The sequence below is a fragment of the Lethenteron reissneri genome, chromosome 35, assembly GCF_015708825.2.
Source record: "Lethenteron reissneri isolate LAM-NWPU_2019-01 chromosome 35, ASM1570882v1, whole genome shotgun sequence".
NCBI lineage: Eukaryota > Metazoa > Chordata > Hyperoartia > Petromyzontiformes > Petromyzontidae > Lethenteron > Lethenteron reissneri.
In genome coordinates, this window is record NC_083813.1 from 10,007,948 (window position 1) to 10,035,846 (window position 27,899).

At 43.7% G+C, this 27,899-nt stretch overlaps 1 protein-coding gene across 2 annotated transcripts; it reads right to left on the minus strand.

The window, feature by feature from the left end:
- On the minus strand, nucleotides 1–27,427 carry LOC133350918 (receptor-interacting serine/threonine-protein kinase 1-like). 2 transcript variants are annotated; one of them, XM_061565760.1, is made up of 14 exons: nucleotides 27,270–27,427; nucleotides 21,287–21,471; nucleotides 20,735–20,891; nucleotides 20,320–20,460; nucleotides 19,226–19,460; nucleotides 18,689–18,853; nucleotides 18,010–18,092; nucleotides 14,382–14,451; nucleotides 13,656–13,782; nucleotides 11,704–12,242; nucleotides 9,662–9,760; nucleotides 9,029–9,199; nucleotides 7,059–7,261; nucleotides 1–5,898 (listed from the first exon to the last, which is right to left on the minus strand). In XM_061565760.1, exons 2-14 carry the CDS (start codon nucleotides 21,448–21,450, stop codon nucleotides 5,758–5,760), a joined length of 2,295 nt encoding a protein of 764 aa, XP_061421744.1. In that variant the 5' UTR covers nucleotides 21,451–21,471; nucleotides 27,270–27,427; the 3' UTR covers nucleotides 1–5,757. The 2 variants fall into 2 exon arrangements, with proteins under 2 accessions (XP_061421744.1, XP_061421743.1); XM_061565759.1 differs by having other exon boundaries at nucleotides 1–7,261; nucleotides 27,251–27,427.
- Nucleotides 27,428–27,899: the final 472 nt, after the last annotated feature.

Sequence of the window (27,899 nt, forward strand, 5' to 3'; positions counted from 1 at the left end):
TCGTGGCACGAATTCAAAATTGTTTATAAAGATTTTCGAGAACAGAAAAAAATAAACTTCGTGGTCAACGAACCCCAAACTGAGCACACATCAGTCCTTGGGGAACGTCTCTCCACCATCGACCACATTGGTACTTTAATAAATCACATTCTGGTCGAGCCTCATTGATATCAAAAACTGTTATAGTTACAACGTTGATTGGCATAACATCTCCAGAAAGTGTACAGAATAAGTGGAAGGAAAATATTCTCAAGTAAATGCACGCTACGCCAAAACTTCCGTTGTGCAGCCCGACTTCGAAAAGGCAATTAGCCGAGCGAAAACCGATTCAGTTATCCGAGGTCCCACAAACCAAGGCCGAAATGAAATGATAAAAAAATAAGAAACAAGCTACGACGCTGCTGTAGGGCGCACGGAGAGAGCAACAATGTACATTCGAAACGGGAGGCAGATCAATATTATCTGTAGACGAATGACAATGGTATGTATTAGAGTAAACTGCCCTGTAGAGACTGGGGCGGAGTGGGACGCTGTTAAGGGGGACGAGACGATTGGCACGGGGATTGGACAAAGGCTCAGAAAACAGATGAGGTCTATTTCATGATAAATATAACCATTACTACCTCCCTTCATTCTCATCACACGATAATTAGCATGACAGATTAAAAGCTTTTAACATCTAAAAAAAACCCCATCTGAGCCGAGTAAGCCTGGTTGTTTCAGCTCGTGTTCAACAAAGCTGTCGCAGCGTCCGAACCATCGGCTACATTGCTCCGATGAAGATAGAAAAACACTTTCCCTAATTAACACTTACAAAAGTGTGACGTTGCATAACCCTGCCTCCCAGACCCTGCCACACGACTCCAAGCTCCTACCCAAGGAACCGGTTTAGACTTCCACTTATAAAACGGTGGCAACCGCTCAGTTTCAGCCCCGGATAATGAATTAAGTCCCCTTCAACATCCTCCTTGACTTTTATTTCACTATCATCACCAGGCATGATATATCCATTGCTGGATGAAGACCGTCCCAATGGCTTCACCATCTCGGATCTCCAGATACGATATCCATGTGGCTCCTGCACGCGCGACAAATTCTCCACGCGATCTCCACGGTGGATGTCGGCTCGGACGTGTTTCCCGTCCTTCGGCTGCCACTTGTTAAGTCTCGACAATTGCCTCCTTGTTACCCGCCTTAGAAAGTATACGAGATGCCAGAAGGCAGTCTCAAACAACAGCGACGATGCTCACTCCAATGAAGCTTCTTCCGTTTACCCATTGATGGTTGCGTGCAGTTAAGATTATAGTGCAAATGAAGATTGGTAGACATGACGAGCGGAGCCTGTGGCAGTGAAGACGGCTGATATTCTTAGGTTTTTTCGGTAAAGTCACGTAGGTAAAAAATTTATAAAAGTAAAATAAAAATCACGACGTTTCGGAGGCAACACAAGCTTCCGTCTTCAGGCGGAACAGTCACAGCACGATAGCTTGTGTTTCCTCCGAAACGTCGTGATTTTTATTTTTATTTTATTAATTTTTATTTTTTACCTACGTGACTTTACCGAAAAAATCTAAGAATATGAATCCTTGCAGTCACGAAAGCTTCAAATCTAGAAAGACGGCTGATGTTTGTGAGACACCAAGCTGTTAGATTGCGCATTCTGAGGCCAATCAATGTGGACTCAACATTTTTTTACGCAAATGTTCGAGTATAAGTAGCAACTGCATATGGGGGGGGGGGGGGGGGTAGGGAAACAAGATCATATTAAACGTACTGAAACAGTCAAATTATCTAGAGCCGTTTAGTAGTCTCAGAGTCAGCACAGTTCAGCTCGACAAGACCTCTGGGGGAGACCAGCGCAAAATTCGCAGCCACACAGCACGTGCACAGCATCCTCCTGCACATCGCGAGATCCACAGACTCGCACAGAGATCCACAGCCACATATCCTTGCAGGGGAAATATCAGCCATCACCGGCATGTTCCACATCACCGCAGCTGGCACCGTGAGTGTACTATTAAAGTCATCCCTCGTTATACGGCAACTCAATATACCACAATTTTACCACAACGTAACTTACCGATTAGGGAACGAATTCGCTATACGTTACGTTAAATTCGCAATTATGAAACTTTGAATCTCTACATTATACATCGTTTTGGGGCGTAAAATCAAACAATGCACGCAGTCATTTGGCCGAGCGCGCATTTCACGCTGGTACACGTGTTTTGCAGGGCACGATTGTCACACTGTCCTGGTTTTCCCTGCTATCTCCATGCCGGCCAAGCTAAGCTTGGCGATTTGTGTTGATCACGCCTGGTCCTGTACTGTGCAGAACCAGGCGTGCAAGACAAAGATCCCACAGTATAGCCTCAACAGACTGTTGGGGCAAGTGCTGTTTAGCGAGCACCTATGAAGGTCGGCACGGCACACGTGGGGGTGGGTGGTCAACACCACGCTCGGCCGCCTTTGTCTCCCCAGTGGCGATGTTTGGAAGCCGAGTCGGTCTCGGGGAGGCCCCATGATCGGTTCAGATAATTGTCACTGGTGTTGTTGGCCGTGAGCGGGAATCAAACTCGGGTGGCCAGGTTCGTAGCGCTATGCGCTAACCGCTGCACCACCGCTCCCCACGTGTACCACTCACCTCATGCGGCGATACACAGAATTTTGCTTTGTGGGCAGTTTTTAAGGAACATAACTGGTCCTTATACCGAGGGATGCCCGTGATGATTAAAAGTGGTCAAATAACCACCGCATATTTCTAGCTGGACAGCATACACAAGTAAACCAAACCACTTTCTGTAAATTATAAGGGGCCGTCCATAAATGACGTCACGTGGTTTCGGACGATCTTTGACCCCCCCCCCCTTCGTCACACGACGTCACAAAGTCAGACCCCCCCCTCAAATATGACGTCAAAAAGCTCTGCCCCCCCCCCACCAAAAAAAATATAAAACATGCTTCAAATCACTTTGAACTATTGTCATTGTAGTCTGTATTTAATGTGGCGCTGCACTCTGATGTTGTAGGAGAAAACATTTATCGAAAAGTCTATTTAATTCAAAAGTTGCGCATTTTTATGTGACGTCACATTTCTCACCCCCCTCGTCACACATCGTCACAAATGCCTGACTAACCCCCCCCCCCCCCCCCCCTAGGTGCGTGTCGTCATTTACGGGCGGCCCCTTAACTCATGAGCAAGAACAGCGTGCGTGTTGGCTGGTAACGAGTAGTAATACACCAGCAGTGGTTGTTTAGACCACCTTCAATCACTCTCCCCACAGCGATGAGGTAAGACTCGTCTACATCACGCCAATTAGTTACAAGGCAGTAATACGGCATAAAAGCTCCAGTGTGGCGATGATTCCTCACACGAATTAAACGAGTATCGAGTTGTCCGATTGTCTCACTGTTGGGTGTCTAAAATGGCATGGCCAGTGTTGATTCCTTTGAGTAGGTGGTCTAAACCACAAATGTGTGTATTATATTCACAGTGCTGTATTGTATGTAATTTCAGATGCTCGATAACAGGCGAGGCATGATGAGAGGACCCCTCCCAAGTCAAAATCATTCATTTTGGTCAACCAGAAATCACCTTTTGCGTGCATTATTATAATTCAAGCATACAAGTGTTTTAACACCATTAGCTAATATATGACCCAGTATTAAAGAATACAAATCCAGAGTAAAAATGTAAAGGAGCATACATGTTTAAGTTCATTCAATACATTGTTTGGGCAGTATAAAAATATGTAAAAGCAGATATAAATTTTGTTTATAAAATCACACGAAGCAACTCTTTTGCGGCTTCTACAAGTGAATACTTTCACGAGTAAGATAAAAGCCACATACAGCTAACCACCACTGTAGGCGCATGACCCACCACGCCTCCGCTGACATTCAGCAGTTTTTGCTGCGAGAAATCTACATTTGATCAATACACAGGAACACGTCGACCTTGCCACATATCCATAAGAGGGTTTTTTTTGTTAGATCGTGTAAATGTGTCGTTAAACCCGTCACCACAACCCGACACAGCCAATTAGTAAGTTTTGTCACATAAATAAAACGTGCAAATTCGCTATAAATACAGCACAACGGTGTTTGAGAGTAAAACCCACATTTACAATTCGAGTACGACGTTTGGACATATTTAACGACACGTTTATATTCACCGACATTTATATTCACGCGATCTGACCCTAAACAAACTCTTATGGATATTGGTCGCGAAAGCCTACGTGTTAACTGGCCACATATCGCCTGTGGCGGGATGCTGACCGCCCTCTGTACATTATAATTTAATTTCCAGTGACCTGAAGACATGACCACAATCTGCACATTCAAATGAGTCCACATTGACTCTGTGGTGAGTGCAACGTTTGACCAACACAGCCTATTACCAGCCAGGCGGCTCAAGCGCAGGGCAAGTGACTGGGAATGCGAAGGGCTTTGGGTTAAAAACCTGGTTGGGCATTGACTCGGCACATCATTCTTTCAGGGTTGATCAAAAGTAGCACCGCTTTTGTGTGGCGGAAAGTGAACAAAGGTTGTCCCTATTGATAGACTCGCCACTGTCATAGAAATGTGGAATTTGCACCACTCGCTCAGCGAGGTAAGCAGTAGATGACCATCTCCTCAATGCCCATTTCAGCAGGAACTGACTTCTAAAAAAAGTGCCCCAGTCAATGTAAGTGTGGTTAAACACTTGCACGCAACACACCTTGCACTATCGTGCCTCTCGCAGAGATCGCCTCCTGCACAACCGACGGTCCATTACCAATAACCTGAAGGAATTACCACGATACGAATAATCAAATCTTTCCAGGCGAGCTCTATGGCGTGTGCGCCCACAAGGGTGGGTCTGGCCAAGTTTGGAGAACGTAGTTTACTGCACTCAAAATAGCTGACCGCTGTTAACGTTGCTCAAGGCACTGATGTCACGATTGAGTTCTTTTTAAACAAGATTAACAAAGTCACAGGTACGGAACCTTTCCCATGATATAAAACATGCGGTTGACATAAGTCGTAATTACCGGTTCAATAATCACTTCAAAATGCCTTAACCTGAAATTCCTACAGTATTTCCCAATAAAAAATATAAGTATGGCTAAAAGTGCTACATCATTATTAAAATCTTTATAATGTCTAATTTTACTTTTTTTACGTAGGTGTTAATCCATATACCAGAGCCAATGGCAATGTAAATGTAAAAAAATGCTACACGATGGAAGACCCATTAAAAATTAGGCTTGTTTTCCACGACAAAATAATTGTACCGAACGTTACTTAGTTCCACGATGATTGAATTGCATAGATCATGCCCTGGCATACAGGCAACCAATCAGTGACTCACAGAGGCCCAGGGATCTTTGGTCACTCTCATACTGGTAGGAACCTCCTGGTTACACCAGCCCACAGGGGATTATTGTGTCTGTCCGTACGTCCTGCATCCAAAAATGGGAGGGATGGGGCTGGGTGGAGAGGGGAGGGTGGGGAGGGGCTGGGTGGGGAAGGGCTGGTCACCCCGTGGTGCCCTTATAAAACTCAACGTTTAACCTACTCACGCCGGCTTGTGCCCGCCCTCACAGTCGGGCATATTTGCGGAATACACCACGCCGCCGTTGACCCTGGCCATTGACCGAGCAACCCAACGTTCCTACCAGCTCCCTCCGCAGGAATGTGTTTATCTGGCGTATACTGATATACCGATGAGCTATATCTAGTGGCGGCTGGCGGCTCCAGATTTAACGTAAACTACACTTTCAATTCTCCAGTCTCGATGCGATGTGCACGCATGGGATTGAGTTCCGTATGTGGCTTATTCAGCTTTTGCTCAACCGAGTCCGTGTCACGATGCAGCGTCCCAGGAAAACTGGGTTTGATGGGGTTGGAGACCTGGCACGATGCAGAATCAATAATCATCGATTATCAGCATTAAAAATTATTATCATCATCACTCACTGCACATCATGTTCAATGAACAATCCACCTGCACATGTCACACGAGGCGGACTTTGTTGTTTCTTCACACTGGTGACACGCGCCACCACTGGTTGTATTTCAGCCCCTCCTCAAACATAAATAGGTAAACCTCGTTAACCCTTTTAAGAGCAACAAAGCTTGACCGGATGTGGATAAACATAAGATCTGCTGAAAAAAATAACTGATAAAGTCAGTTAGGAGCCCTGACTTTAAGCCACTATGATATGCGGCAAACTCTGAGCACACAATAGAAACGTACACGAACATTAATTAATAAACAAGAGAGAACCCTTTGAGATAAAAACAAAATAACCCTATTTTGCACACAGACTTTGCCTGAGCTTTATAGACTGTTGAACTCTCGTTGAAACAATTAAGGGCCAGCATCACAAACAAATGGTGTGGCCAGTACCATGCCCAGCCGCCTTTGGTCGCGCTATTGTCGGTGTTAACACACAGCACCAGGTACTCATTTATGGCAACGTTGACTGCGGAGAGAGATGGGATGGCTTGAGATATCAAACATAACTGATGTCACATACCATGGGCTGGAAATCGATCCCTGGTTGCTGGAATTGAAGATAAGTACGTGAAAAATTGCACCACCACCTACAAAAAGGCCCCTTGTGTATCCAAGATAGCATGCTGAAGGAAAGTGCCGTTAGCGAGAGCATATATTGAAGCCAGTACGGTAAATAAAGGGGTGGTGTGGCCAGGACCATACACAGCCACCGCTGTTTCGGATGTTTGAACATGGCACCAAAGTATTCATTAAAGCTCAGTGGCCCTGGAGAAGACCCAAGATGAGTTTAGATACCACGTATAAATGATTATCCACGTCCTGCTGTAACCATTCATAAGACAATACACAAAGACAGGACCACTGCCCTGTACATCCCGCAAGGAAAAAGATCCCCCCCCCACTGTGTAGGCCGCACAGGCTGTTGTCCCAACATGAGCACCCATGCAACATGCACACACAAAGACGACGCTCGCTATGTAGAATTTTCATCTAACTTCCGTAAGATGTCGTAACGGCCGCAATTGTAGAGCGCCCGTGCCAGGATATTCACGGTGGCCTGGCGGCCCATTAGACGCCGCCATGAGTTCAACATCTGTACGATCATCTCCTGCTGCCCGTCGCGGTCATAGTCGTGGGAGATGGCCGAGATCTGGCTTTCATCCACGCCCAGATGACGCGCACAGTGCTTCCAGTCTTTGAACAGGTTCCCCCTCAAGATGTCCACGTCCTTTTCGTCGATCTTCCGAGTCATCCCTGCACGGGTGGCAGCAATGAGCATGCAGGCAGAGACGTGTAAAGATTAAAACGGGCTTTTAAAAAAAAATGCATCTAAACATACGGCGGGTAACACTGTACATAGTCAACTGTGCTGAAAGTGAAACCTGCCCTGCCAAAACTATTTTAAGAGGTTGTAAATGCTCATGGCTATATGGTAAATGGGTTCCTACTTCTAGGAAGAGTTTATAAGTCCATTTGGAGGGTATTTTGAGTTTAATATTTATCCAATTTGAACCATATCATTTTATGTTTAACTGTTATATGTGCTCGCTGTCAGTCACTAATATTCAAGTTGCTTGATGTTTGCGAGGTATTATTTGATGTATATAGTTGACCCGGTACAGCATCTAGAGTTGCCCTGAGTATTAAGACACTACATAGCTATAGTAAATCATTGGATTGCGAGTAACTTGGTCTGCGAGTGTTTTGCAAGACGAGCAAAATTTTTAAATAAATTTTAATTTGATAAATGAGCGAGGTCTTGCAATGCGAGTAGTACGTATACGCTTTGCCTGCCGAGCGTCACGTGATCACAACTGATATACGAGCGCTTTGGATTACAAACACGTTTCCGGAACGAATTATGCTCGCAATCCAAAGTTTTACTGTATAACAAATTATTACTCAATTACACTAGAATCATCACTCATGTGCAATCCTACACTCATCACCAACACCTACGCCATAAAGAAACCGAATGTACACCTTCCAAAAAGAGTTGATCTGAAAATGGTTACCGTATTTTCCCGCATATAACCCGCGGGGTAGACCACTTTTTACAAACAAAACAAGACCCTGTGGGGTATATGGAGGTGTGGGCTATCCCAAAAATATTTGACACGTGTGACATGTAATAACTCGTTTGATTGTTTCATGGTAGGACTATCCACTATGCAACACTTACCACCTTTGACTAAAGCACTGCTGAACAAACCACTCACACTAAAATTGCACGTGTTAACACGTTTTAAATTATTAGAATTGTTTGTACAATGAAACGACAATGTTTGAAGTGGGCGCACTTTGTTTACCGTAATACTTTCAGTGGCTGTAGGGGGGTGCGAAAGTTTCAGCTGAGGCTATGGTTTGCACAATGGGAAGAAGGGCTTTAACAAGCGTCTACCAGAAGCGAATCATAATTGCCGAGTCCCTTCGGCCGCTGCTATTGGCTGAGCACTATACAGTCGCGACCATGAGCTTTGTTTCAAACTTCCAATGGCTTTGTTGCCAGGAGGCAATGGCGTTACCGTAGTGCCGCTATTGTCTGCGCAGTGCGCAATCTACCAGTGCTAAAACTGTACAGGGGTAACTAGTTGTCATATGATGAGGTCCAACGCTGGTAAACCTAACAGTACGCTTACTTACTTATCTACCAGTTATGTGTTACTTAATTATTGGATATTTACTTTTGTTACTTATTTACTGTTTTAAGTTCACTCGTTTCCAGTTAGTTTATTTTCTTTGTGCACGTTATGATTTTCATGTTAACAATTGATAGTGGAATATATTACAAGTGTAAACTTTGTATTAATTTGATGGAATTAAGCTGCGGTAACGACTATAAAGATATGAATGCATGCGGGGTATATGGAGGTGCGGCCTATCTGAAATTTGTTTTACACAAAATGCTATTTTTGCGGGTTATATGCGTATGTGGGCTATATGCTGGAAATTACGGTACAAAGTGACGGAGGTGTATAAGAATTTGACACATTGCAACAGCTTACTCACAATGCACCTTACCTGCAACTCTGAAGGATTCGAGGTTGAAGTCTGGCTTAGCGCTGCGTTGTGATTCGCTGGAGGAGCCGCGCTGCGATGGCTGATACCTTGGTTTGCTTTTAGGGTTTAGATTGATCACATTATTGTTTCCAATCTGAATGTTTTCCCCATGAGATATGTGAACTTTAAAACCTGAAACAAGCAAAAAAAAACATAAAACGTAGTGAAGAGTACCAACCAATCTGCTCAAGAGTTGCTCAGTCATGGAACCTCTTTCTTTCTCTTCGGCTGTCCAACGAGAACAATGTTGACTGTAGAGACTGATCTCCACGCCCTGCACGGTGGTGAAGAGAAGCTGCTGCCGTGCCCCCAGCTGCCCTCTCTGTGGTCTCAAGCACGCAGGTCCATTGGCACACACCGAGTATAACGACTGGGAGAATGCACGAATTGCTCCACAGTAGCAGCCACCAGATGGCCTTGGTGCTGCCATCCATTGCCTCCATTGGTCGTGTTCTTCCGCATGCCAGCCAGATACCACGTCGTTGACCTACAAGTTTAATTAGCTGATTGAAAATGTTACATCAAGCGAATACACATGGCAAGCAGGGGCAATGCTGACCAACTCCACAACACGAATAAATTAGGGCCTCTTACCTGAAGTGGAATTTGACAGTGCAGCTCCCAGGCTCTCCATGCCAGGAAATTGTTTCCCATTAAACGGCCAGCCGTCCATGACTTGCGATGGCAACACTCCTGTGAGTCGCCCCATCCAACAGTGTGTAGAAGCACGGAGATGATTGGGAGGAGAAAGAAACAAAGGAAAGTTATATCGCACAAAGTAAAATGTATAAACTTGCCCTACACAGCAGCCTTCACATTGTACATATAAACAGGCAATCCTTCGAACGCCCGACTTATGAACACCCGTACTTACGAACCAGCTTCCATCAAATACCAAAACAATGACATTGACTTAAAACGCAAACTCGCAATTTCAAACTCAACCGCGGAAATATTTTGTTCAGAGAAGCGATCCTTCGTAAGATGTAATGAGTCGGCCTCGTGCTGGGAGTGTTTGTGTGAAAGTGTGGGGAGCGGTAGTGTAGCGGTTAGCGCACTGCGCTACGAAAGCGGCGACCCGAGTTTGATTCTTGCTAACGGCCAACACCAATACCCGGTGCGGTGTGTAAACATCACCACTGGGGAAACAAAAGAGGCCAGGCGTTGGTGTTGGCCATCCACGCCCTCGTGTGCCGTACCGGCCTTCATAAGTACTACTCGCTAACTGCACTTACTACTACAGTCTGTTAAGGCTATACGTGGGTCTTTGTCTGCGACATGTGCGTGTGTGTCGGGGAGAAGCGGTAGTGCAACGGTGAGCGCGCTGTACTACCAACCTGGCGACCAAAGTTCAATTCCCGCTCACGATCAACACCAGTGACGATTATCTGAATGGGACCTGGGCCTCCCCTAGGTCGACTCAGCCTCAAATGAATAACTGGTGTGGTATGTAAACATCGCCACTGGGGAGACAAGGGCAGCCGGGCTTGGCACTGGCCACTCACCCCCTCGTGTGCCGTGCAGGCATTCATAGGCTATGCTCGGTAACAGCACTTGCTCCTACATTCTGATAAGGTTACACAGGAGATCGTTGTTGTTGTTGGGGTGTTTTTTATCTGTGTGCTCACGTGTGTGTGCAATTGTGGTGACTCATTGCCCCCCCCCCTTCCGACTACAAGCTAGTATCAAGACTCAAGCTAAGTTAAAATAAATCAGTTATTTTTTCTATTGACGTTGTCTTAGTTTTATTTACTATAGAGTATTTTTTCGAAAATTTAACAATGCATCCCTTTTTTGTCGAACCGTAACATATTTCATAACACTGACCGTATGAGCATTTAAATACAGCGCATTGTTGTTCCGACTTACGAACCGGTCTCAGGAACGAATTTGGTTCGTAACCCGAGGATTGCTCGTATATTACAGACAACAATGTTAGGCTCGCCATGAGAGGTCTCTCCCTATAATTTCGTCTTATTTTGGCTCCTCACTTCAACTGAGATGTAATTTTTATAAAAACATTATTTACAGCAAGTTTAACACGTAGGCTTTCGCGACCAATATTATCCCGAATAGGTTTTTTTTGGGGTTAGATCACGTAGAAATGAACGTGTCGTTAAATCCGCTACCCACCCAACAGCCAATTAGTAAGGTTTGTCACGTAAACAGAACGTGCCAATTCGTTACTCATGTAGCACACCGGTGTGTTGGAGCGTAAACTCACAATTGGAGAATAAACCAACAATTGTGAATGTTGTGGGTTTACTCTCCAATACACCGGTGTGCTGAACTAGTAACGTATTGGCATATTTTGTTTACGTAACAAACCTGACTAATTGGCTGTGTCGGGAGTTGGCGGGTTTAACGACACATTTATATTTACGTGATCTAACCCAGAAAAAAATAACTTTATTCGGGATATTGGTCACAAAAGCTTTGGTGTTAAACTGCTGTAAATGGTATTCTACAAAAATTACATCTCAGTGGCGGTGAGGAACCAAAATAAAACAAAATTAGCAGGAGAGACCTCTTGCTATTATGGACCAGAAACAGCAATCGGATTCATATCCAAAATTAAGCAAGAGACATACATTTCCAGCTTCAAGTTGATTTTGTTTAACCACGTGAGAACTCACCCGATGGCATAGGGTGCTGCGCCCTGGGCTCTGGATACGTAGCCCTCCCTGCGGGTGGCTGCCCGGAGTACCGTCCGCTCGGGACGGCCGCCCCCTTCTGACTTGCCGGACCGCCCGCAACATTGACCTCTGGCAGCGGAGCAAAGGATTTTGTGCTCGACAGCGAGGAGGGCGGATCGCGGTGGCGTGGCGAATCCTCCAAGTGCCGAGACCCATCATGAAAAAAATGCCGCTCCTGATACGTGCTTGACGAGGGCTGCACCCCACACGCGTGCGGTGAGGTGCGAAGCGCCTCGGAATTTCCACGACCCGATGACGTGGCTTCCGGCGCCTGATACTCCACAGGCCCGGCCCTCGTTCTGCGAGGTTCTTCTGCATCCTCGGAAGGCATGTTTGATACCCTCCTGTTCATGACGTAAGCGAGGTCTTGGTCCCTGTTTACGGGAAGATGTTGGTTCATGGAAATATTTTTTCCATGGTAGTCTCGTTCATCTTGGAGTTTTGTCAATGTGTGTTCATCTTCAGATAAGCAGGAAATCCTAAAATAGAAGCAAATGCATTTGTAAAATGCGCTCGGTACTCATTTCAGAATAAATTGTGTTAAAAGAGACCAGGGTTAGGTACAAGGTCAGTTTCAACATATGGGTGAGTAACACCTTCGATTGTTAATAATTTCGTTCATGAAATTTCTGTGTTTGCTGACAATGACAAACTGATGAGCATTTGGCCTACTCGTGTGTTGGCCAGATGCCGATATATGTATAAATTACGTACCATCAGCCAAGACTAATAAACATGAATGTAATCATTCATTAAAATCTATCCTTTTTTTCCACGTTCCTCAAACTGCGTACATGATAAATCAATTACTCCGATTATATGCTATGGATTCATGAAAACCTTACAACCACTTTAGCTTATATGACGTGCACCATATTGTCGGGTGATCTCAAAACAAATTCATTACACCGAGGTCAGAGGAAAGCAAGGTGATGAATTGCTACATCTCCATTAATGAGCACAGCGTTGTGCTTATGTTGTGGCTAAATCTCAGCCTTGGCACCCAACAATAAACGTGAATGGGCTTTATTTGGGTTGTCACGATAATTTTTCGCGATACCAAAATATTAACTTTCTCTCGATGATGATTTTCGCTCAAATTTTATCATGTTGTGAATGTGGTTCATATGTTGATGCACTTAAAATGCAGATATTGCTTAACGATGCTTAAAGATAATTATAATCAAGTTCATACAACATAAGCATGCCATAAGTCTTACAATAATATCAATTTCACAAAAGCGTATAACCAAGCATGCTGTTAGAAAACAATGGTGTCATGCAACCACCACGCTGCTAATTACTCAGGAAAACAATATACAAAGTACTAATTAGTTCCACCATTGGAACCTTCTTTGCCAGTAGCAAAATATGATAATTGTTTTTTTACCCTTTTATCTGGCAACAAAACTGACACCTTCTTTACAAGGAGTCGTTTGCATTGACCACAATACCTGCGGTCGGAATGCAAACAAAAAACATAACTCTGATAATGTATGCACGGTCCTTGAAATTTATTGGTCCACACCCGAGACAGCTCTTCTTAAAGCCTAGTCTCAGAGTTGTGTTTTTTTGTTTGCATTCCGACCGCAGGTATTGTGGTCAATGCAAACATGACTCCTTGTAAAAAAGGTGTCAGTTTTGTTACCAGCTAAAAGGGTAAAAAAACAATAATTATACTAATTAGTTGTTTTTTTACTAAATCATGTACTTTATTGTTACTTCATAAATATTGTCAGGAAACAAAATGACGATCAAGCAATGTTCTGTAAAACTGACGATACGTTTGCTGTCGTCCTTACGTTGAGACATCATAGCACCGCCACAATGTGACAGGCAACCCTTTGAGATTTATATCAAGCATAAGCGAGCGAGCCAAGGGCTCCACTCACCGCGGCTCTTCATTCTCCATAGGTTTCGTGCCGCAGTCTGTGACGAGGAGGCTGTCATCGGCCACGAGCGTCTTGGGATCAAAGTCCTCGAGGCTCCTGTTGCTGGAGGCACTGCCCAAAAGCTCGTCTGTCAAACGCGCAAAGTCCCGAGACACAAGGGCGCACATTTAGCCGCAGAGTTTTTTCCCCAGCTGTCGGGAGGGGGGGGGGGGGGGCAAGTGTGTACACGAATGGGGGTTTCGTTTCATCAATCAGTGGCCAGTGGCATGCACCGAGACTTGGGAGAAATGCTATTTTAGGATTCTGTACCCGATACAAACTGCCACTTGGCAAATACGTAAATTCAGCAAGCCCATGGGTCTTTTAAAACAGCGGTCAAGCCCACCGAGATAAAGCATCATCCCATTTTACTGGAGAATGGGGAGAGAAAACGAAATCAAATTACCTTAGTTTATGTGAAATAAAAAAACTGGGAAAGGTAAGCAGCTGCTGAAATTTCTCAATTGACATTAACTAGCAAAGTGACCGATAAACACAAACATCCTTTCACAGGCATGGTGGAAGCGATGATGGCCACAAAAACGCCCAAATAAAAAATAAACAGTGACCGCTTATTTCTGGACATGTTCACTAACCACTGAACATTCATAAAAGCACATCGCCATATTTTCCGCTTAATCGTTTAAAAGATTTGCCACACAAATCACAAGCGTGCCGTCAGCTCACCAGACTGCGACTTGAATGAAGATTGTGGTGGAATGTCATGGTGCTGGTCTGATATCTTCGGCTCCACCCCCTGAAAAAGGACAAAGTGGATATGGGGTGTGTCCTGCTGCCACCTATCGAAACTCAGATTATCTTTCACATCAAACAAGCTACACCATGTATACCGACTGTGCATAAGCGACCCGCCAACTCTCTAAGCGAGCCACATTAGCACAGATATCAAAGCCTCCTAACGTCTCATCGTAATTAACCAAGGGCGGGCCAAGCCAAGCTCCTGGAGAACACCACTCATCAGGGCTCACAAGTCCAGCAGCCAGACCTGACAGACAGTGGCCTAAGTGCTGCTAAGGGGGCTCATAAAAAGGATGGTTAGTTACAACCAATTGCATGGGAGGCCCTGAAGAGGATGGCTTGGCCAATGGGAGACGAAGAGCTAAATGCCTGTAATCAAAGACTGTTTGATCTTGATTTGAAGCTTTCGTGACTGCAGGAATGTTTGATCAACAAGAATATATGTAACACACCTTAACTTAAAGCTTTCGTGACTGCAGGAATTCATATTCTTTGGGTCTTTCGGTAAAGTCACGTAGATCGGTACAAATTAATACAAATAATAAATAGAAAATAAACAAAAAAATTCAGATGAATGGATATTTGGATCACATAATCCGTAAAGCTACCACCCCAACCGTTGGGAAAGAACCATCTGAGGACCCAATGCAAACCATCACCTTGCCATACATAGCAGGGGTCACCAAAAATACTTCCAAAATCTTGAGCAAGCACTAGATCCAGGCTCGATTTAACACAGTACATAAAATTTGTGATCTGACCCCATCTGTGAAGGATGTGATCCCTGATAGGCAATACCCCGGCATCTACAAACTAAGCTGTATCTGCACCAGTAGTTACATTGGGGAAACAAAAAGACATGTCTCAGATCGTGTTCGTGAACATAAAGCAGATTTGAAACACAGTAGGGACCAACACGTCGGCCGTGACTGATCATTGTTTTAATGCGTTTGGCTCACACGAAAGAGATTTCTCTAAGACAAAGGTACTTTGTAAGCCCACTGGCTATCAAAAAAGATACGTTCATGAAGCCATCCATATATAGACACAATTTCAACCGAGAGGATGGGTACAAACTCAGCAATTATTGGAAAGACATCGTCAACCAGTTTAAGTCATAACTGGCTGTGATGTTCCCATCGCCAACGTGGCCACCTCTGGACTCCGACCTCTACGTCGCGGTGGCTCTGCGATTTCACATTAACATGCTAATCTCTCACATTAACATCACTAGCCCCGCCCACTTCATTTATGACCCTAGGACTCCATCCTATAAAACAGTCTGGATTCAACAGCTTTCCCCCCTCTTTCCTCCTGATGGCGATCGCTTGTGTTGTGATCGAAACGTCGTAGTTTTTTGTTTATTTAATATTTATCATTGTTATTAATTTGCACTTATCGACCTGACTTTTACCGAAAGACCCAAAGAATACGTAACACACAGGAAGGGTTTTATAAAGTCATGTGTTATAGTTGAAAAAAAAATATACGGGAGCATATGTTGTCATGCCGTTATTCCTAATTGTAAAGCAGCGTTGGTCATTACATGGATGGCGATTCACGGGTGGATCACAATAGATTTGTTTATGTATCTCAGCACAGATCAAAACAACTAGTGACATACGCAAACTATTATTTTGCACGAAGCCCATTGCAAATACAAATCTCAGAACTACAAACGAATACGTAAAAAAATACTTCTACCCACAGATGATGCTGACACATGGTCTATTCGCGTAAAGGTGTCGTTAAACCCGCCACCACCCGACACAGGCAATTAGTAAGGTTTGTCACGTAAATAGAACATGCAAATTCGTTACTAGTACAGCACACCGGTGGCCAAATCTGAGCAAATCTGGCCATCGCCTGATAAAGCTACTTGTAATTACTGGAGAAACGTCATACTCAGATTGTAAATGTTGTGGATTTACTCTCCAATACTGTGCTGTACTAGTGTAATAAATCACTTAGACGACGATCTCGGACTTGTGTCTTCTTTATTGATTTCTTTGTTGGCTGGACAGCTCCAAGTTCCCTTTCCAGTAACCACTGCACATTCCCTGCTGGGCGGCGTATGTTGGCCTTGTCCCGCACACACGGCTCGCTCGCGCTTCCCCGCTCCTGCGCACCGCTGGCTGACGGTGCGCTAGGAGGCAGCCCTGGATCACCACGTGGCCGCTGGCATTCCAAGGCACGAGACGTGGTCTCGCTTTCAGACTTCCCACAGTGACCACGAACCTCTTCCTGCTTTTTTCGATTTAAAGCTTTCGTGACTGCAGGGATTCATCTTCTTGGTTCTTTCGGTAAAGTAACGTAGAAGGGAAGTAATCTTATTTGTATTTTTGTATTTTAAGATTGTTTAATACGGCTAATTAACATTTTACATTTCGCATTTTATAAGGTCTACTTATTCATAATTTTCTAGATTTTAGCCCTTTAGTATTACTTAAACTTTGTGACGTTAGTATAGTTAGAGTGTATACCTTTTATATAAGTTTTTAAGATTCCTACTTGTTAAATGTATGCACCGTCCAGCCATAGTGAATTCCTTGTCTGTGCAAACTTACATGGCGATTAAAACCGTTTCTGATTCTGAAGTAACAAAAGAATAAAAATAAAACATAAAAAAATCATTCTCACGACGTTTCGGCCACAATGCAAGCAGTCGTCCTCAGGTGAATTCTTTTGTCAAGGCGCCCTTCCCCCCTTCCAACCCAGCTTAAATAGACGCTCCAAGCGTGGTGGTGTTTCATTCAGACGCTGTCTCCCCGACAGACCTGGTCTTCACCTGAGGACGGCTGCTTGCGTTGTGGCCGAAACGTCGTGAGAATTATTTTATTATGTTTTATTTTTATTATTTTATCTCTTCCTGCTTCCCCTTATCAGCCCTCCATGCGGAGCTAAGCCCCGCCTTTAGCCACGCCCACATTTAGCCACGCCCCTTCTAGAACCTTCTCGATGGTTCCCTACGAGCACCCTTGAGCTCCGCTCTTGAACTCTGGCCCAGGCACCCCCACTCCACCTGATTGGCTAATACAGCGGAGCCTATCCAGCCGATCGGCGACCGACGGTGTGCTCTCTTATTACACTAGTAACGAATTGGCATGTTCTATTTACGTGAGAAACCTTACGAATCGCCTGTGTCGGGTGGTGGCGGGTTTAACACCACATTTATATTTAAGCGATCTAACCCAAAAAATATATATTATGGATATTGGTCGCGAGAGCCTACGTGTTAAACATTGTCTATTGTTTCTTACAGGGTTAAAGCAGGGTAAATATATTGGTCATAGTTTTCTGGAAGATCGTAGAGCCCATTGAAATGGACCAAGATGGGTCACAGTGCTTAGTGTATTGGCCACCACTGTTATAAGGGATGAAAACCGAGCCATGTAAGTCATGTAAGAAAGTGAAAGAGATTTGTACGTCGATATACCAAACATATACTGCACCAGGGGAAGGATGAGGGTCATGGTGATGATAACGATGAAGAGCGCCAGTCACATGTGACAAGAGAATGTTTGAACATCTTTGTAAACAATTATTAATTTCTTACCAGCAGCATTTGCATTTTTGTCACGGCAGCAGGTATCTCTTCTTTATAACTATTATAAAGAGTCTCAACATCTTTTTTGCAATCTGCAAAAACAAAGGAAATAATATTCGATAAAAGCATGCACTCATCGTTAATTAATCTGAAAAGTTACCTAATACAAGGTGAAGTGTTTATTTGTTTTATTAAAGAGATTACGTTAATCCGTGGTCATCTCAACCTTTGGTTTATGAGGCTTGATCAACATGCCTGGAAAATGAATAAATCTGATGGCAAAAACACAACCATTTAAACCGTGCTGCAAAATGCATGAAATATTTATGGGAGGTTTGTTGTTCGAGTAACCAACGTGGTTAAATGATCAAAAACGGACAGACGTATTTGTGACTGACATTGGAAACTACGCCTATCTTTGGGCTGAGGGCACGCTGTACGTATTTTATTAATTCATTTCCAGAGAACAGAATATCCCAACACTCACATCTTAATTAGCGCACGATAAGTTCCGAAAAGTATTATTTTAGTTAAATTTTTTTCAGGGACATTTACAGCACACCCCACATTCCAGCTCAAATCTGTGTCCACCTTAAAAAGGTTTTACCACACATTGTTTAATTTCAAAAAGCTAGGCCTTTCACTATCTTGAGATGAAGCCAGTGATGAGGCCTACAGATCAAGTCACCTGAGAAACTCGGCCGTTTTTCAGGGAGCTGGTTCCAGCACGACTTCATTAGTTCGATCATAGTGTAAGGGGAATTGGGCGGTATCAGCTCCATGTCAGGCCGTTGGTTTTTCTCGGTGCAATTCTTCAGCACGTCGTAAGTAGTCTGATCCCCACATTGCAAATCTGCAAGAGAAACGGATGGCTTTTGTTAAAAAAACGTCTCCATGCTTAATTCAGCATACACTATAGAGTTCAGCTCTGTAGGTGGCCCCAAGTCAGGGGTGCAAATTCCATATTCCTATGGTGGGGAACAGGCTGTCCAGAGGACAACCATTCTGAACTCTCCACAAAGTGGTACTCACTTCATCGATCCCAGAGGGTTAATGGGTCGAGTCGATCCTGGACGAAGATTTGAACTCGTAATGGCTGTTTGTGAGTCAAGCGGTCTGACCACCATGGGCACATTTCAAAAAAGCACCGTGTAACTGTGATGCACTTTAGCTGCTCAAAGAAATCCCGAAAGACAAAATGCGTGTGGGCAATGACTGCATTTACGTTCGTACGGCTCCCTTTGGGTGATGATGACCCAGGTGAGGATTGCGAAGCTGTAGACGTCGGTCTTCTCGTTTGCACGAAGGTTGACGTTGTTGAACCTTTCTGGGGCCATGTACGCCGTGGTGCCCATTCCCAGCTTCTTCTTTTTCTCACCAGAGACACTGCTTCTCCTGGTCTGCTCTTCTTTGCCAAGTCGTGACCAGGTTTTACATATGGACACTCCAAAATCCGCTATCTGTAGACGCAAAGTACATTTTTAAACATCTAATTTTTCATTTTAAATGCCCCCCCCCCTTCCCCGCCCCCATTTACATCCTGACTGTACTATAGAACGGAAGCAGATCTCACAAAACGACCACTGAGATTTCTTCACATGACCTCTGTTCCACACAGTAAAGAGAAAGAGCAGCACCTACCAACCCACTCTACCACTGAGTGGAATGTTCATTGCATGCCAATTCAAACAGATTTTTACATTTGCAGAGCCGGAAATGTTCCAAATAACATGTAAAGCCAATTATAATGCAATGGATTTTCTTTTTCCATGCATGCTTTTTTTTTAACACAATAACAGTAGGCAGTGAAGCCAGCAGAATTCCTGGCTCCATTGTTGTTATCCCATAGCTCTTTTGTCAATCACACATTGCAGCGGATACTCATTTCATAAATTATTTTGACCTCATGGAGGCTCACACCATGGAGATGAGGATGCTCAGATGGAGCCTCGGGCTCACTCGATGGGATCGTGTCATGAACGAAGACGTTCGGAAGCGACTTGGTGTGGCCCCCATTGCGGACAAGATGCTTGAGGCAAGGCTTCGGTGGTACGGCCATGTGATGCGAAGTGAAGAGTCATCAGTGGCCAAGACTGCCGTGCGTATTGAGCCAGAGGGCCGCCGTCCACGCGGACGTCCGAAGAAGCGATGGATGGATCGAATAAAGGAAGACATGAAGACGGTCAACGCATCCCCTGAAGATGCCCTAGACCGAGCCAAATGGAGAAGACAATGCCGAAAAGCAGACCCTGCGCCACAGCGGGAACAACGCTAGGAAGAAGGAGGCTCACACCAACGGGCTGGATGGCACACACTTACTTTTGCATGGAAATCGCCATTCACCAACACATTTTCAGGCTTGAGATCCTGGTGAATAATCTTTTGGCTGTGTACGTACAGCATGCCCTCAATCACGTCCAGCATGATCCGAGCACGTAGGCACCATGGAACTTTTTCCTTCTGGAAACAAAAACAGTGCCAGAAATAAAGTTTCTATAGAAAACACCGAAAATGCTAAATCCAGGTCATAGCTTTAATATTTATCATAGCTTTACTATTTACTTTGATAATACTGTGGGATCCTGAAACAAGTGTACTTTAGAACGAGACTGAGTGAGGAGAGTCTGTAGTGCTGCCGCTCACGGACTGCGTCTGTAAACCAACGTTTGTTTCTTTAGTTAATACAAACACATTTGTACAGCATACTGCACTGAAAGAAACTTATCAGGCATACCCCTTTATGCAGAAAGTCCAACAAATTTCCATGGCACATGTACTCCAAAACGAGGGAGTAGTTATCCTCTTGTAGAATGACGCCAAACAGCTCCACAATGCATGGGTTTTTCAGCTTCCGCAAGATCTTAGCCTCATCTTTGAGGCTCTCCAATTGCCTGTCGAGCACATCATTATTATTGTCATCATCATTATACAAATTATCATAAATTATCAACCTTTGTACGCCCCTGCGATCTAAATAATTCCATTCCATCACCGTTTTGTAAGCAATGTCAAGCAACTTGACCGAGCTACTATACACATATAAATTAGATTAGATAAAGCTGACCCCACCTTTATTAACATTCAATCATCAGTGTGTTGAAGCATGGTCATATAACCCCCACGACTCACATGGTGTGGAGAAGCGCTCTTGTATATCTACATGTATCTATCAATTCAAATGTCTATTACCAGTCTCACTCTACAGCCCTATCACCATAATGCACGTGAGATGAATCAGACACCCATTTGCAGTCAAAACAGAACGAACAGATGAAGCACCACTTACATATACTGGCTGGATGACCCCATTCCGCTGAACACCTGCTTGATGGCCACAATCCCGAAATGCGGGTGTGTACACTCATGCACTTCGCCATACCGCCCTGAGCCCAACGATTTTTTCTTTACAAAGTCCTTAGGGTCCAGAAGAAACTCGCCAGCCTCCTCCATGGTGAGTCATCAAAAGACCACCTGAAAAAAAACAGCACAGTGGCCATGCAAGTTAAATTGTTAGGTGTCACGCAGCTGAGGCCTACCTCTGGGCCCGCTCAATACTGCCACCAACCCTGCACACTTTTCTTTATTTGCCGCACACCGATTTTCAAAGCAAAAATCGCGTCGGCATATTCAAAAAATGTCACGCTTTACTGATTAGCTCTGAAAACTGGTATGTTGTAAAAGGGGCTAAAACATGGGCGACCTTCTGCTTAAATCGGTACAGTTCGAAACTTATGCCACTTTTGGCAGATCTATTTACTTGGCTGACATTCACCAATAACAAACTGGCAAAACACAACACCTTTGTCAATAATATTTGACACATGATATGAAGGAAATAAAAAAAACTGTCTAGTGTCATAGATTTAACTAAACCATTCATGTAAAATCGAATTAAACAAAGGTTTACAACACTGGACATTAAAACCCAACTCAAGGGCCCTTTGTAATTAAAATCTATTTACTCCAGATTATTTAACTAATCTCCTCATATAAAACGTCAAAAAGTCTACTTCTCATTCCATTGCTAATTACAGTAATCCCTCGCCACTTCGCGGTTCAAGTTTCGCGGCCTCAGTGCATCGCGGATTTTTCGAACTGATTTAAAGGCCTCATTATACCTGTGCGGTACCACCATCATCATCATCATTCATCATCACATTCATCGAACTGCACAGGTCTGTCATCGTCGTCATTGTCATTGTCATCGTCATTGTCGTCGTCGTCATTACTGGAGTCAAGTCTTAAGATACTACTGTCATTGGTGAGTGTAGAACACCATAATACGCATCGTATGAGAGAGAGAGTGAATGTATAATATTAAGGTTTTATAATTAAATAGATTTAAGTAAAATATACATATAAAGTACAAATATACATATTTTAAACATTCTGGTACCCACACACACATATACGGAAATTCATAGGGGGCAAATCCTACTTCGCGGATTTTCACCTATCGCGAGGGGTTCCGGTCCCCATTAACCGCGATAAACGAGGGATCACTGTATAACCGACCTCAATTTTACACCATGAAATGGTTTGTATCATTGATTCGATCAAACCCTTCATATAAAGAACGATTTCTAAAAAAGCTAAATATAACCCACCTCAAGCATTCTAGTTTTGAAGCTTTGGTGACTGCAAGGATTCATACTCTTAGTTCTTTTCAGTAAAGTCACGTAGGTAAAAAATAATGAAACAATAATAAATGAAAATAACTCAATTAAATCACGACATTTCGGAGGCAACACAATTCTCCATCTTCAGGTGGGACCGTGACAGCTAAATTTACTGTATTTTTTATCATTATTTTACCTTATTTTACCTACGTGACTTTACCGAAAAAACCTAAGACCACCTCAAGCAGATTAGTCGATACTTTGTTTATGTCAAAACCATTCCATTAAACTCATCTGTATTAGCTCCCATTAAAACATTCTTCTTTTTAAAAAAACCTAAGGACTGCCGATATTTCACTCAAATAAAGATTTTGACTTGTTCCTGGAAGCAATAGCCGATGACACTTCACGTTGTATTTGTCGATCGTGCCGTTGCCCTTCGTGACCAAAGGTGACGCCACTGATGGTATCATGACTTGTCTGTTGCCTCAGCGGTTGTGAAGATCAATACGTGAGTTTCAGTACTTTATTTTCCATCGAGGTTTCACTTGTAGTTTGACGTTGGAAGAAAGGTTGCCTTGTTGACTTGCTGTCATGCAAGCGAATGATTAATGTGGAGAGTTGTATTGGTCTCAGACTTCTTCACAAAGAACAGATTACAGGATTACACAATTTATGATATCTGCTAAGGCCTTCCAAACACTGTGCCATGGGGGTTATTTGACCATACTACACTATTCTTTTTAGCCCCCCCCCTTCCAATACGTCATCATGCGCACCAACAGGGACTTGCGCACAAACACGTCCACGTCTACGTGCACCTCGTGCTCTCTTTTAGCCCCGCCCCCCCCTCCCAATACGTTCCATTCATTGGCTACCACATTCTGATAAGCCCCCCCCCCTCTCCTCCTCCTTAACTTGTATTTAAGAACTTGCATCTTGGAATCCCTGCCTCACTTGATACAGCAAATCTGGCTGTGACGGTCCCACCTGATGACGGAGACTTGTGTTGCCTCCGAAACGTCGTGATTTTTTTAATTAATTTTAATTTCATTTTTTACCTACGTGACTTTACCGAAAAAACTAAGAGTGTGAATCCTTGCAGTCACGAAAGCTTCAAATCTAGAATCATAGACTATTCTAGTCAATCCACGATTCGAACTCAGGTTTCTGGGTTCATAGTGCCATGCACTAACCATTACGCCACTGCTCCCCGTCTTGGGAGTATCTACTAACAAAAAAGACATATTCGCCTATGGTCAAATCACCCAGAATGTGCCCAAGATCTCGGCAACGAAGTAAAGTTTAGCCGGGATTGAGCTTATATGGGCAACGACCAGGCTGAGTCGATCTACAACGGGTGTTCTAAGCTGCAGTGGCGCTACATTGTCAACAGATGGCAGTGCAAGGGAAAAAAATGTGGACAGTATTCTATTTCTATGCTCCAGCAGAATTGTACCACTCCTTCACCAAACGGTACAGACCAGAATATCGAAGTTCATTACCGTATGGTCATGTAGCCCCGTGGCATGCATAAGTGTGGGGAGGCCCTCATCCAGCAGTATATTGACAAAAAGGTCTGTCTGTATGCGTAGAATACCAACTTAACAGACTAAACTCACACTCTTTGGTTCTTTAGGTAAAGTCACGTAGGTATGCATTGCGGCTGTTGGACATACTGAGTTTTCTTTGACCGAATTCGAACAACAAAAAATGCATCTTATTGTGGTTATTTCGGTTGCTCACTCCTGGACTAAAAGCCAAAGGTGGTGGGGGGGGCGTTGTTGAAGCATCTCTGAATACAAGGCCCAACCAGGAAGTTGTAGATCGATTCAGCAGCTAAAAATATAACAATGTCACGCACACAACAAAAGAGCCCCCGTATAGCCTTAACATGTTGGGGCAAGTGCTGTTAGCGAGCACATATTAAGGCCGGAACGGTACACGAGGGGGTGGGTGGCCAGCACCACGCCCGACCGCCTTTGTCTCCCCTAGCGGCGATTTCGAGTTGGAGAAAGTATGGAACAATTCCCATCCTGTATAAAGAGAGGAAATGCAGTAAAGGTTGCTCCATATATATAGATACGAGAGTGATTTACAGTAACAAGATCCTTTTATTTCTCAACAGTTGATAGATTTATTTGTTTTTGTAAAAGCGACGGCTCCTTATCTTGCAGAGGAACATTTAACGTTTTAAAGGATGAGTAAGTGCGCGGTACTGAGATTGTCGAAAGACGCGTAAACGCTTTGAAAGTCAACGCTTTGATGATTGACAACTGCATATATTAATGTGTGCATGTATCGGCTCACACGAATACAACGAAGTGTTCCTCAAGTCTAGGGGGAAATTCCCAGCGGTGTCTACATCGGAAAAACACACCTCTCTCTTCCCCAAACATCGTCTATTGTACCAACGACAATAAGTCAACTGGATTAGATTCATATTCTTGGTACTTTCGGTAAAGTCACGGAGAAGGGAAAAAAAATTAAACAATAAAATTCTCATGACGTTTCGACTGCAACACAAGCAAACGTCATCAGGTGTGAAATCCACAGCAAGAAAATTTGGATTAGATTGGTTTAACACATAGGCTTTCGCGACAAATATCATCCATAAGTGTTTTTTTTGTTTGGGTTATATCGCGTAAATATATAAATGTGTCGTTAAACCCGCCACCACCCGACACAGCCAACTAGTAAGGGTTGTCACGTAAACAGAACGTGCCAATTCGTCACTAGTACAGCACTAGTGTATAATGTAGTGTATAGTAGTGTAGTGGATAGTAGTCTAATGTATAGTAGTGTAATGTATAGTGTAGTGTATAGTGCTGTAGTGTATAGTGCTGTAGTGTATAGTGTTGTAGTGGATAGTGTTGTAGTGTATAGTGTTGTAGTGTATAGTAGTGTAGTGTGTAGTGTATAGTAGTGTATAGTAGTGTATAGTAGTGTAGTGTATAGTAGTGTAGTGTATAGTAGTGTAGTGTATAGTAGTGTAGTGTATAGTAGTGTAGTGTATAGTGTAGTGTATAGTAGTATATCGTGTACTGTATAGTGTAGTGTATAGTGTAGTGTATAGTGTAGTATGCTAGTACTGCACCCCCGGTGTGTTGGAGAGCCAAGCCACAACATTTACAATCCGAGCACGACGTTTCGCCAGTAATTACAACCAGCTTCATCAGGCGACAGCCAGATTTGTGTGCAAGTCCACCGGTTTCGTTCCTCACACAGAGGCGTCGATGTGGTGACCACACTTGTAGCACACAACACAACGTGTGTGCATTATGCGAGCCCTTTGACCTTGTCCTTCCTATTGTGTGTACTAAAACGACCGTAGCAACGATTAATCCCCATTGAACTAACAACTTTAAGACGTGAGATTGCGTAGTGAACTTTACGCAGTAAACGCCAATTCGCAGATTTTGCGGTGAGATGACTGCGATTTCAAGAGGCGTTCATCGAACTGTGGACTGAGCGTGGCTGACGATGCCCCTCGTGTTATCCGAGGAATCTTAAGATGATTTTTCTGTATTCTTAGGTTTTTTCGGTAAAGTCACGTCGGTAAAACATTAAAATTAATAAAAGTAAAATAAAATAAAAATCACGACGTTTCGGAGGCAACACAATATACAAACACAGACATAATTTCAACCGTGATGATGGTTACAAACTGAGTAATCATTGGAAAGATGTGATTAACCATGCAAACAAGATTTTACTACACTTATTTGGCCAATCTTATTTGACAGACAACTATTACAGGTTTACCATGTTCAGTTGTTTTCTCCTTGTCACAGGTTGAGTCACAAACCGTACCTCTCCATAACAAAGGCTCACCCTCTTAAGCCTCACCTTACCATGTGAATAAAAAGTGTGCTGTACTTGCTGCTTCGCCCCTCTCCAACCATTATATAAACGGAGTGGTAGCTCTTGCAATCTCTCATTTACTTGATACAGCCGTCGTGGCTGTGACGGTTCCACCTGAAGACGGAAGCTTGTGTTGCCTGCGAAACGTCGTGATTTTTATTTTATTTTTATTAATTTTAATGTTTTACCTACGTGACTTTACCGAAAAAAACCTAAGAATATGAATCCTTGCAGTCACGAAAGCTTCAAATCTATGATCTTTCTGACCGAAGACGACACTCCTGGTTTGGAACAAACCTGGAGGAGGGGAGGGAGGGGGGAGGGAAATCCCACCAACATTCTATTCTTGTTGCATGGCAATGTTATTATTTATATTTTTTATTATTACGAGTGGTGGTCGTGGTGGCAGAAGTGATCACGAAGTTTTATTTAAACTCAAGTAAAACCCAGGGGGGTGGGGGGGGGGGGAATGAAAAAAAACAAAATAAACTAAAACGGCGATGGCCAAGGGAAGGCCTTCCCTCACCCCAAAGCCTCCGCAACATCTCACGATCCTCTCTCACCGGCCATGTCGCGACTAACCGCATCCATCTCAACCTTAACCTGTCACCACCACGATCACAATCATCTTCACAGTCAACATCAACATTCGTCATGCTCAATCCACTGCTCGATGAAGGCCTCGCTCCCTCCGCCGCCGCCGCCGCCGTCATCCCTCGCGATCAAAAACTGCGAGGAATTTGGCGCCAACGTCTCGGGGCACTCACCCACGTCCTCGTTACGTACCCGAGGCGAAGACGGCCGTGTCGCTACTCCAGCAGTGGATAGAACATGGCTTGCTTCTTCTCGCTGCTGCTTCTCGCTGCTTGACAACAACGAAAACGGCGGCCGCGTTCTCAACTCTCGACGGCGGTTGAAGAAGTAAGTCGTGTGACGTCATCCCGCAGTGACGTCATCCCGCCGTGACGTCATTGATGGGAAATCCCCAATTTCCTGAAAGTGAATCGTCATCAATGTCGTCATCGTCATCAGCATCTATTCGAGATTCGAAGCTTTCGTGACTGCAAGGATTCACGACTCTTAGGGTTTTTCGGTGAAGTCACGTAGATAAAAATAAAAAATTAAAATAAAATGTTAAATAGTAATAATGTATGAAAATAAATCAATTAAATCACGACGTTTTTACACCTGATGAAGGAAGCTTGTTGATTTAAAGCTTCCGTGACTGCAGGGATTCAAAATAAAATATTTTATTATTCCCCTTCTACGTGAATTTACCGAAAGAATCAAGAATAAGGAAGCATGTGTTGCCTCCAAAACGTCGTGATTTAATTTATTTATTTAAATTTCTTATTATTTTATATTTTATTTATTATTATTTTTACCAACGTGACTTTACCGAAAAAAACCTAAGAG